We start from the raw sequence: 12,329 nt of genomic DNA, 5'->3' as shown, positions 1-12,329 counted from the left end.
TCCCTCATCAAACTCATCAAATACACAATCCAACAACTCCACAACGCTCTGGTGGACAAGTTGTGACCTGCACATTCACCACGCTATGAGATAATAACACAACGTTACCAGACAGAGTTGTTTTAGAGGGAAATTCATGCAAAACCGCTGATGTGGGACAGTTTTTCATCAAGCAGTCTCTGTATTTCCCTCTACAACAACTCTGTCTGGTAACGTTGTGTTATTATCTCATAGCGTGGTGAATGTGCAGGTCACAACTTGTCCACCAGAGCGTTTTGGAGTTGTTGGATTGTGTATTTGATGAGTTTGATGAGGGAAACGTGGAAATACATGCCGCTCACGTCTCTGCCCCACGGATCTCAAAACAACATGCACCGATAATTAAGGGTAACAAACCTTCTGCTATGACTAATAGGGATTATGGCGATAGGAGAATTTGCCATAATGTTGAATTATCCCTTTAAGATGCAGCTGATCGAGTGGCTCAGACATCATCGGATATTAAAGGCGTCCTCAGTGTCTGATCAGATCACTTCAGGCCTTGTCGTCCACATGGAGACGTTTGCATCGCTTCAACAAATATCTGCGTCCACTCTGATTGATCCACTGAAAACATGAGACTCCAAACGCTGCAGTTCGTCCACCAGGACTGTGTGTGGCGCTGTAACGCTGCCTCACATAAAAACCCCAACAACCGAGAAGAAGACAGAAAGCTTCCTCACTGTGTTTGACTTTTTATTATCAAAAATCAATCTGTCTTTCATAAATCCGTATTTCACTGAAGTGGAATCACAGCCGCATACAAATGAAAGCTTTCTGGTTCCTTAGAATGAGTTGTTACAAGTCGTTACAAATACATAAGTGGGCGACGCACCGAACCGAGGCGGCCATGTTGCATTGTGACCGTAGGTAACCACGGAAACTGAGCGGAGCTGTGGGCTCGGCCTGTTAAAACTGTCACCACTGTGTAGTGTGAGGAAGGACGGAGGCACTGGTGTTGCATTCAGGTGCAGTCAGGCAGACGGCCGTCGGCAAACCAACTGGATGTCATTTCACTCCACCAGAGAAAGACGGTAAAACAATACCACATCACCATGACAACATATTGTCAGGCCTGTATTGTTTTGCCTCGTGCTGGCGGACCACTTGTTTACATAGACGCTTGTTTATCCTGTTACATGCAGCGTCTGTTGTCTGTCTGACGTCTGCCCCATTTCACGTGAATGCAACATCAAGAATACGTTCAGATATGCAACCGCACCGCTAGATGGGGGGAATTCCTACACACTATACCTTTAAGACCAGTTTTTTTTTTGGGTTTTTTTTGGCAATAATCAAAACAAATTGTCTCAAAATTGTCAAAAAAAAAATGCATAGACTTTTATCTACTTCTCCTGCTGTATCAACTATTCTACATGTCTGTTTGTTCTTCTGATGAACCCACAATGCAGAGTGTGACTCCAAAACCAAACAGCAGCGTTAATAACCGACATGTTGGAGAAGTCACAGGATGAGAGCAGCGCAGACAGAGAATGGGTCTAGTCAGCGGCCGACGCTGCAGCGTGTTAATGGATTAGTGAGGACGGAGTTATACAGACTCATTATACAGCAAGAGGAGGAGGTGCAGGTCAGATTCACACATGCAGCAGCAGCAGCAGCAGCAGCAGCGGTGGAGCAGGAGGAGCAGGAGGAGCAGGAGCAGCAGGAGCAGCAGGAGGTCAAGGTGTCATCGTGTCACATGACCAACACTGTGACCATAAAAATGCAGCACTGACAGCTGAAGTGACCGGGGGACGTTCATTTGCTTTGGAGTCGATTCCTGCACGACTGAGGGGAGAGGGGTCATAACGTGTGTGTGTGTGTGTGTCGCAGGCTCTTGCTAAAGGGTCAAAGGTGTCGGCAGCAGCTCTGTGTGTGAAATGACACTGTGTCACAGAGACACAGAGAGTTTGTTTAGTAACCCTTTAAAGGGATAGTTCAACATTTTGGCAAATTGGTCCATTGCTATAATCCCTATAGTCATAGCAGTAGGTTTGTTACCTTTAATTGTCGGTGCAAGCTATTTTTTAGAACGGCGGAGCAGAGCCATGAGCTGCTCAGAGCTACGCTACGGAGGCTAATGGGATTTCTGGGTTTTTCCCTCATCAAACTCATCAAATACACAATCCAACAACTCCACAACGCTCTGGTGGACAAGTTGTGACCTGCACATTCACCACGCTATGAGATAATAACACAACGTTACCAGACAGAGTTGTTTTAGAGGGAAATTCAGAGACTGCTTGATGAAAAACTGTCCCTGAAGGCAACGTGCATCAGCGGTTTTGCATGAATTTCCCTCTAAAACAACTCTGTCTGGTAACGTTGTGTTATTATCTCATAGCGTGGTGAATGTGCAGGTCACAACTTGTCCACCAGAGCGTTGTGGAGTTGTTGGATTGTGTATTTGATGAGTTTGATGAGGGAAACCAAGAAATCCCATGAACCTACTGCTATGACTATAGGGATTATGGCAATGGGCCAATTTGCCAAAATGTTGTACTATCCTTTTGATTTACAGGACGCTAATGTGATTATGTCAAGAAATAGCCTAGAAATAACAATTAATTGCGTAGTAATAGGGGTCTAACGTAAAAACGACTGTGGGTCAGGTGAAAGGGGGCGGAGTCTCGGTGAAAGGGGGCGGAGTCTCGGTGCTTCTGGCGGACCCACCCTTTTGAGCTGTTCCTGCAACTGTTCTCGCAGGGACTCGGGGCAGTTATGCAGCTGGTTCTGCAGCTCAGCGAAGCCCTCCTGGAGGCTCTGCAGGGCGCGGCGCTCGGCCTCAACATTAGCCCTCTCCTAGAAGAGACACACACACACACACACACACACACACACACACACACAGGATGGATGGGTGAGAGGGGAGAGAAAGAGAGAGAGAGAGAGAGAGAAACACACTGCTGAAAATCCACGCCATGCACATAAACAAAGCTGCGAGGTGTTAGCCAACACACACGTCCTGACTGATTGTTTTAGAGCTTGGCAGAGCACAGGAGGCGTCGGTGTTAAACCTGTGGGATGGATGGACGGATGATGGATGGATGGATGGATGGATGGATGACAGAGGAGAGACAGTTATAGCTCAAGTCTTATTATTTAGATCCATTCATCAAATGAGAACAGCTTCAATACCCACAGAGAACCTGCTGAAGGAAGCCATTTGTTGTTTTGTCACAAGCCACGTTTACATGGAGACAAAGAAATCAGAATAAAATAGAAATAAATGCTGATCTGAATAAAACTGCATCATATAAACATGTCGATTGGAAAATATGGTGGATAGATAGAAAGAGATAGATAGATAGAGAGAGAAAAGGGTAGAAAGAAAGAAAGAAAGAAAGAAAAGGACAGAGAAAGGGGGTAGAAAGAAAGAAAGGGACAGAAGGGGGGTAGAAAGAAAGAAAGGAAGTAAAAAGACAGAAAGAAAGAAAGAAAGAAAGAAAGAAAGAAAATGACAGAGAAAGGGGGTAGAAAGAAAGAAAGGGACAGAAAGGGGTTAGAAAGAAAGAAAGAAAGGAAGTAAAAAGACAGAAAGAAAGAAAGAAAGAAAGAAAGAAAGAAAGAAAGAAAGAAAGAAAGAAAGAAAGAAAGAAAAGGACAGAGAAAGGGGGTAGAAAGGAAGAAAGAAAGAAAGAAATAAAAAAGAAAAAAAGAAAGAAAGAAAGAAGACAGAGAAAGGGGGTAGAAAGAAAAAAAGAAAGAAAGAAAGGAAGTAAAAAGACAGAGAAAGGGGGTAGAAAGAAAGAAAGAAAGAAAGAAAGAAGACAGAGAAAGGGGGTAGAAAGAAAGAAAGAAAAAAAGAGCGGTAGAAAAAAAGAAAGAAAGAAAGGAAGTAAAAAGACAGAGAAAGGGGGTAGAAAGAAAGAAAGAAAGAAAGAAAGAAAGAAGACAGAGAAAGGGGGTAGAAAGAAAGAAAGAAAGAATGAAAAAAGAAAGGGAGATAGATAGATAGATAGATAGATAGATAGATAGATAGATAGATAGATAGATAGATAGATAGATAGATAGATAGATAGATAGATAGATAGATAGATAGATAGATAGATAGATAGATAGATAGATAGATAGATAGATAGATAGATAGATAGATGTACAGGCATCCATGGTCCATGTAGCTCAACAAACAGTGAAGTTGGAATTTCCGAATTTCCAGAATGATGATAATCAGATTATAATAATAAACTCACATGTATGTAAACGTGGCTCATTCAAACAATAAACCTGTGAGGAAACTGTTTTACAATCGACTTGAACTCTTCTCTGGCCCTAAACATTTAGTTTATAAAGTGAGTGACGCTGTCTGGGGTAAAGTACAGTAGGAACATCTCCATCTCTCCGGGGCGCTGCTCCACTTCCAAACTCAGGAATCAATAACAACTTAACTTCACTGTTTCTGGAACAAAAGTGGCTTCTTTTTCTTTCTTTTTTTTTTCTTTTTTACACCTTCACCTTCTCCCCTCTGTGTTTTGAAGTGTGAAGGCAGCGGGTCCTGGAGGACGTCGACCTGCTCCTCTGCTGTCTGGGCTCAGAGCTCAGAGGAAACACACGCCTCACTCCTTCTCTTCTCTTCTCTTTTCTTTTTTTAATACCAAAAATAAACTTTACATTGTTTGTTGTAGAGCCACAGTTTCATTAAAGACTTTTACAAACAAAAATATAAACAACACTTTTTTCTTTAGTTTAATTTAAAGATCTAAAAGTTATTTTATTTTCTACTTTTTTAATGTGTTATTAATCAACATCTCTCCTCATCCATCCACCTGACAGATGTGGCTCATCCAGATGTTGATGGTACAGATTATTGTACAGGTGTGTCTTTGGCTGGTCACAATAAAAGAGAGTTACTTGTTAGGTCATCTATAGGAAATAATTGAAGTGTTTTTTACTCAGATTAACCGTCGTTATATGAACTCCAGTAACGACACAGTAGTCACAGTTTCACTTATATAGATTGAATTTAGCAGCTGGGTTGAATTAGCAGAGATTATTCACCAGTTAATCAAACTAAACTTTAGTAATAACAGAATTGAATTTAAATAAACTCTGTAAACTGTCATTAACAGTTAAATGTGTTGTGTATATATACAGTATGTATTATGGTCTGTTTTACCTGAACAACGTAGCGTTTGGTTTAGTTTGCGGCTGTTTGACTGATTAACGGTCAAGTTCCTCAGAGGGCTTTCCCACAATAAACTCACATGTTGTTGATCATAGGACACACAATTCAAACTCAGGTTCACATTAAAAGAGAAAAGGAAACAAAACTGCTTCACCAAAACATTTCAACTTAAAAGCTGATTTTAACAGTTTAATAACAAAAATCTGTTTTCTTTTCTCTCCACTTCCTGTTTGTGTGACTGTGTGAGCATCGTAGTGTTGATGTTGGTAAAAGAAAAGAAGAAACTCCCTCTAATAAAAAGAGTCTGTTGCAGTCGGTGCACTACGACAGAAACAAAGACAACAGATGAGGAAGGAAGGAAGGAAGGAAGGAAGGAAGGAAGGAAGGAAGGAAGGAAGGAAGGAAGGAAGGAAGGAAGGAAGGAAGGAAGGAAGGAGGAAACGTGGATGAAAGACTCAGTGACCTGAAGAGCTGAGGAGGCAGAGAGAGGGTTAAAGGTTAATGGATCAGTTAGTTAGAGAGGAGGAGGAGGAGAAGGAGGAGGAAACAGGTGAGATCTGACTGGACACTACGGTGAAAACATGCCAGGAAGAGAAGGAGGGAAAATCTAAAATCCACTCCTTTGTTTCCATTTCATCATTTAAAGGGACAACGAGGAGTTTCTCCATTGGCAGAACGAAAAATTCCGCGACAGTAAAAAAGTCTCATATTAATGTGGATGAATCTACGTTACCCACACTTGTTAATGGGCCCATTTTCTATAAATATATGGTTTTGTCTCTATCGTTATTTTGTTATTATTAGTGGTGGTGGAAATGCTGGGCGAGCCGACCAGCGTTTCTTTACTTTCGGTTTCGTGGCGAGTCATGAGAATAACGCCGCCGAATCTCCGTTTATGGTCGGAACTACGACGGTATGTGATCGTCTTCCAATCTCTGACTTTAATTCTTGATGAATGAAAACATTTTTGGCGCAGAGGCTCATGTAGTATGAGAACACTTTGCTTTCCAAAACTCCTCGTTGTCCCTTTAACTCTCTGATCGTCTGTAGGAAAATAAATTAAATCCTCATAGTCCAAGAAACAAGACTGAATGTAGAGACGAACATGGAGGAGAAACCACAGGCAGTGTGTGTGTGTGTGTGTGTGTGTGTGTGTGTGTGTGTTGGATGATGTCACATGACCTCAGCAGCTTCCTGTATGATAATAACCAGAAGAAGACAACGTGTCTGTGTCTGTACCTTGTCCTTCTCCCTCTGGATGGCGTTCTCCAGCTCGTCCAGTTTGTGCTGCAGCTGCGTGATGACGTCGGTCTCCGCCTCCATCTGGTCCAGCTCCGCCTGCCGCTCGCCCTGCAGCAGCGCCCGCTCCATCTCCGCCTGCAGGGACCGGCAACGTGTTCAATACAAACACAAACACACACACAGAGACGCCTCAGACTCTGTAGAAAAACACTCTGGGCCTCGTTCATGAACTGCTTTTATAAAGGTTGTGATATTCACGAATGTTTCCTCATCCAGGATTTGTTCTTATAGCTAAGAACAAAAGTTCTACGCACACTCAAAAGCAAACTTACGTTCATGGACTATATTAGAAATAGGCTTTAATTCTCCTCTTTTCTTAATGCACCCCAGATGTAATGGACTTTTACTACTTAACATCGTGTATACATTTGCCACATAGCCCACCATAATGTACTAATCTTTTTCTTTTTCATTTTACGCAACTGCAATGTAAATGTTTGTCTGTTTTTTGTTCTTGTTTTTCTTATTGTTATCATGTCTATGTTTGTATATGTTTTTTCGTGCACAGTCCCTTTATGTTGTGCTGTTAAACTTCTCTTGAAAAAACTAATAAAAATATTATTAAAAAAAAAAAAAAGCAAACTTACGCACATTTCAGAGCTGATGCTGCGCAAAATAATTGATTATTGCATTTTCTTCTGTTCTGCAGTTGTATAACAGTATATGATTTAAAGCAACTACAAAGAACTTTTAACTGGATTAAGTCTCTGGTTTCTGCTGACGTCTCAGTTTGACCTACAACAGTAAATGAGTCCGTAGGTGGGAAGATGAGCTGTTTCTAAGTAATATAACTCTTTACTGTACTTACGCAGTTTTTACGGAGGTTGTGGTATTCACAAATGTTTTCTTATCCAGGATTTGTTCTTAGAGCACACTAAAGAGCCAACTTAGGCTCATTACGCAGTTATATAATATTAAATGATTTGAATTTGAATAGTTTTCTTATCATTTATGATTTTTTAATTTTAATTTTTTTAATTTTATGCAGCCGTCTCTTCAAAAACAGTAAACACACTTAATTCACATCAGTTATGTCTGTTGGGAATCACCACGCCATCGATATATGATGATATGACTGCAGCTCTCTTCTTCTTTGACAACACTTTCTTTCACTTTACTTGGTCAGTTGTTCGCTCTTCATGCATCCCATAGTATATCTTTATTTTCTGTTCTCTGTTGAATCCACCACTGATGCTATTAAACATAACAGCTGGTTTATTGTCTCACTTCCTGCAGCAGCAGCTCTTCAGCACCACTGAAGTCTGTCGCTCCCTCTGCAGATGGTTGTTTGACTATTTCAACTTCTCTCATAGCGTCTCACGCCCTTTTATGGGCATTGACGGGGCGTTTACCTGTTAATCCTGTGTTAACTAGGATCACCATATGTGCTCTCAACTTACAAGGAGATGGGATTCACCAAACTAAGAGCACACCTACGAACATTTCTGCAGAGTTTTCTTAAGAAACTTCTTCAGAACGACTTAAAGGAGACATATTCTGCATATTTTACTGCTTTTCTCTGACCGTTGTGTCAGTCTTGAACACCTACAGAGGAGTTCTGTGTGATTCTCAGCTCCTAAAACTCCTCAGTTGTCTCGTACAGATGTCAAGAAAGGTCACGCTGTGCAGCCACTTGGTGAAACGCTGCGTCTTGGCTCATGTTGTGCAGCTTTGCAGAGGTTCAGTGCATGGACATGTGACATTATAACACTGTGAGGATGTTCTAACAGCATGACATGTCTCCTTTAAGAAGGAATTTAATAAAATACTTCAGAGGATGTGGGTGAATGAGGCCCAGTAAGTATCCTGCACCACTCTCTCTGTCTCTGTCTGTGTCTCTACCTCCTGTTTGGACTCCTGCAGCTGCTGCTCCAGCTCCATCAGTCGTGTTTTCAGCTCGTCGATCCGAGCCAGGACTCGAACTCGCTCGTCCACCAGGTAGCCCAGCTCCAGACGACCCGAGCTGCCCGAACTGGACGAGTCCTCGTGCTGCAGGAGCCAAGGAAATAAAGATAAATAAACAAAGCACTGCAAAAAGAATATTTGTCTTATTTCTTGTCAAAATGTCTCAATTTTAGTCTAAACTAATCTCTTTTCACTTAGAATAAGACTCATCACCTAAAAATTAACTTGTTTTTAGATCATTTTCACTTGTTTCAAACTAATTTTCAATTGAAATAAGTAGAAAAATCTGCCAGTAAAAGCAAGTTTTTTGTGCTTGTAATAAGAAAGAAAAACTTGCTCCACTGTCATATTTTTCTACTTATTTAAAGTGGAAAATTTGCTTGAAAGAAGTAAAAAGTGTCTAAAAACAAGCTGCTTTTTAAATGTGATGAGTCTTATTTTAAGTATAATTAGATTTATTTTGACTAGAAATGACATTTTGACTAGAAATAAGACAAATATTCTTGGTAAGTTTTTGAATTTTTACAGTGAGATAAACGGATTAAATGAGGTCAACATCTTCTCTTCTGTTTATTTTATGTTTTACTGTTTTTAATTCCATAGTTTGTGTTTCTGGTCTAAATGAAGTCAGACTTTTAAAGACTATTCATTCAGATTAATTCAGATTTATATCATTATGTTGGAGGCTTAATGCAAAAACACTTCTCACAGCAAACACAGAGGAGGAGGAGGAGGAGACTGGTTCATGCAGGAGCTGCTGCAGAAACAGATGAGGAGCAGGAAGCAGATGAAGCCGATGGTTTGTTCTTCATTAATACAACACATATTAACAGTAATATTCGGATTGTGGATGTTTTTGTTTTGCACAGCAGTGATTGGATGGTTCAACACCACGTTCTTCATGTGTTAATGTTGCAGCTTCACAGCAGCTGCTTTCATCTCAGGATGCAGGATCTCAGGCCAATCTGTCAAAGTTTTGCATTATCTAATTATTTTATCGCAAGTTATTTGCAACTTTTTTTGCAAGCTTCCTTTTTTTTTTCTTGCCGGTGTTCAGTCATGGCTCTGGGCTGAAACATATAGTTATGCGACGCCACATAACAGCAGCTATAACACTTCATACAGTACCATATCATGAGGCTACTGGTAAATGTTAGAATCAACGTAAACACGCTTCTAACGGCAGATCATCATTCTGCTCCGTGGTGAGTTCAAGGTCTCTGTGGTGAGTCAGTGCGTTATAAGACTGAATAAGACTCTTTATTGATCCCACATGTGGGAAATTCTCTTGTAACAGTATAAGGAATGAAATATAAAGGATTTAATATGTACAAGAATATAAATATATAAAAAAACAAAAAGATATGTACTGTTATGTATAAAAAATATTTAAGTAGACCTCGTGTTCCTACACTAAAAACAGACGTTGCTTTCTGGATGTTGCTTCTACTTTTCATTTTTCATCTTGCCACAACACAATACACTGAGTTTCTGTTACTTTGAGCAAAAAAAAAGTGAAAAAAAGCGCTTAATCACCATTAATTCTGAGATTAATCGCAATTAAAAGTTTTAATTGTTTTGACAGCACTAGTTAAAAGTTTATAAACGTGGTGGAACCTGCATGTGCAGCTTCTTTTTTTTTTTCAACTGAATTGTTTAGATTTGCACTGTGGAGACTGTGAGTTATTATTATATTATCAGTTTTATTATTATTATGATGATCCTGCTGATGATTCAAATGCATGAACTCGGCTCATGTGTGTGTGTGTTTTTATTTGTCATGAAACGTGGCGACGGTTTGGACCGAGCATGGTGTTGATGTGTTTCTCTGCTCAGCATCCGTCTGGTTCCTCACTGCAAAAACTCAAATATCATACCAAGAATAAAGTATTTGTCTTATTTCTAGTCAAAATGTCTCATTTCTAGTCAAAACAAATCTACTTACACTTCAAATAAGACTCATCACATTAAAAAGTAACTTGTTTTTAGACACTTTTTACTTCTATCAAGCAGATGTTCACTTGAAATAAGTGGAAGTTTTTCTTTCTTATTACAAGCACAAAAACTTGCTTTCACTGGCAGATTTTTCTACTTATTTCAAGTGAAAATTAGTTTGAAACAAGTGAAAATGATCTAAAAACAAGTTAATTTTTAGGTGATGAGTCTTATTTTAAGTGGAAAGAGATTAGTTTAGACTAGAAATGAGACATTTTGACAAGAAATAAGACAAATATTCTTGGACAGATTTTTAGTTTTTGCAGTGCTCTGGTTGAGAGAAGAGCTCATGCTGTTTCCACGGCGACATGCAGAGCGAGGGAGAGAGAGAGAGAGGTTGTGTCTGACCTGTCTGTCTCCGTTGTGCAGCGCGGCAGACGGAGACGTCCTCACCTCCTGCTGCGTGCTCTCCGTGCTGCTGCACTCCTCCTTCAGGTTCTCGTCGTCGCTCTCCCTCAGCCGCTGGGCCAGACGCAGCGTTGCCGAGGACGACGACGACGCCGACGTCCCCCCTCCCAGGACGTTCTCCACCGACGGTCTCCGCCCGGTGGCGGCGGCGCCGTCGGGGAAGCCGGACCGGGCCGAGCCCAGAGGGTCCAGACTCTCTCCTTTGTTGTACTCGGCGCAGAGGTTCAGGATGGTTTCTAGCCGCTGACGCTCCTGAAACACACAGACACCGGAGGTCAAGGGTCAGACGGAGGTCAAGGGTCAGACGGAGGTCAAGGGTCAGACGGAGGTCAAGGGTCAGACGGAGGTCAAGGGTCAGACGGGGGTCAAGGGTCAGACGGAGGTCAAGGGTCAGACGGAACAAGTAGCAGAAATACAGTTTTACCTGCACTGGACTGAAACCTGGGTCAATACAGTTTGTATGCACAAGAGACTGAAGAGATTTTTTATCTGATACCGATATATTTTTTCCACCAAAACTAATTGTAGTCCACATCGCGTGTCTCCTGTTGGGAATAAACACGTTATTCCTGCTTTTATTGTGAAATCCAGGCATTATGTCATCACGTTTTCATTAATGGACAGAAAAAACAATAACGATCTGGACAGATATTTCATTGTTGTGCTGATATCGGGCCGATATTATCCGACATCCCTGCATATTTATAAACTTAAACACCCTCAGCTTCAGTGCAAACATGTTAAAGTTTCAGTATGTACATGTAACTTCATCTCAGGAAGTGAGGCAACACTGATTTATTCCCTGGACGGGTGTGATGATGATGATGACGCTGGTTTTTACTCTTCATCAGACAGAGGTTTTATATGTTAAAGTGGGGTTTTCTCCACATCTTAAAGGTCCAGTGTGTAAAATAGAGGGAAAACCATCACATCTAGTGTTCAGATAAAAGAAGAATTATAAGACTACAAAAACCAAACTAATTTTATTTTATAGTGTTTATACACTTAAAGGGATAGTTCAACATTTTGGCAAATTGGCCCATTGTCATAATCCCTATAGTCATAGCAGTAGGTTTGTTACCTTTAATTGTCGGAGCATGTTGTTTTTAGAACGGCGGAGCAGAGCCGTGAGCTGCTCAGAGCTACGCTACGGAGGCTCATGGGATTTCTTGGTTTCCCTCATCAAACTCATCAAATACACAATCCAACAACTCCACAACGCTCTGGTGGACAAGTTGTGAGCTGCACATTCACCACGCTATGAGATAATAACACAACGTTACCACACAGAATTGTTTTAGAGGGAAATTCATGTAAAACTGCTGATGCACGTTCCCGTCGAAATGTTAAAAAACATCAATCAGTGTTTCCCAAATCAGAAGACGACGTCCTCAAATGTCTTGTTTTGTCCACAAACCAAAGAGAGACTCAGTTTATTGTCATAAAGGAACAAAGAAACCAGAAATATTCACATTTAAGAAGCTGAAATCAGAGAATTTTGACTTTTTTTCTTTAAAAAAAACTACTCAAACCGATTATTAGATTATCAAAATAG

At 40.7% G+C, this 12,329-nt stretch overlaps 1 protein-coding gene across 1 annotated transcript in view; it reads right to left on the bottom strand.

Annotated features, from left to right (window-relative positions):
* The window catches only part of phldb1b (pleckstrin homology-like domain, family B, member 1b), a 146,956-nt gene that overhangs the window by 38,025 nt on the left and 96,602 nt on the right, over window positions 1-12,329 (bottom strand). Inside the window, exons 9-12 of the mRNA XM_085796635.1 lie at window positions 10,715-11,026; window positions 8,309-8,455; window positions 6,404-6,541; window positions 2,713-2,841 (exon numbers count right to left, since the gene is read on the bottom strand). Coding sequence (XP_085652761.1) covers window positions 2,713-2,841; window positions 6,404-6,541; window positions 8,309-8,455; window positions 10,715-11,026 — 726 coding nt within the window. The remainder of the gene's footprint in view (window positions 1-2,712; window positions 2,842-6,403; window positions 6,542-8,308; window positions 8,456-10,714; window positions 11,027-12,329) is intronic.

Source organism: Trachurus japonicus, chromosome 13 (assembly GCF_045865225.1).
Source record: "Trachurus japonicus isolate A0001 chromosome 13, Traja_1.0".
Lineage (NCBI taxonomy): Eukaryota > Metazoa > Chordata > Actinopteri > Carangiformes > Carangidae > Trachurus > Trachurus japonicus.
This window is presented reverse-complemented; position numbering and strand designations above follow the sequence as displayed.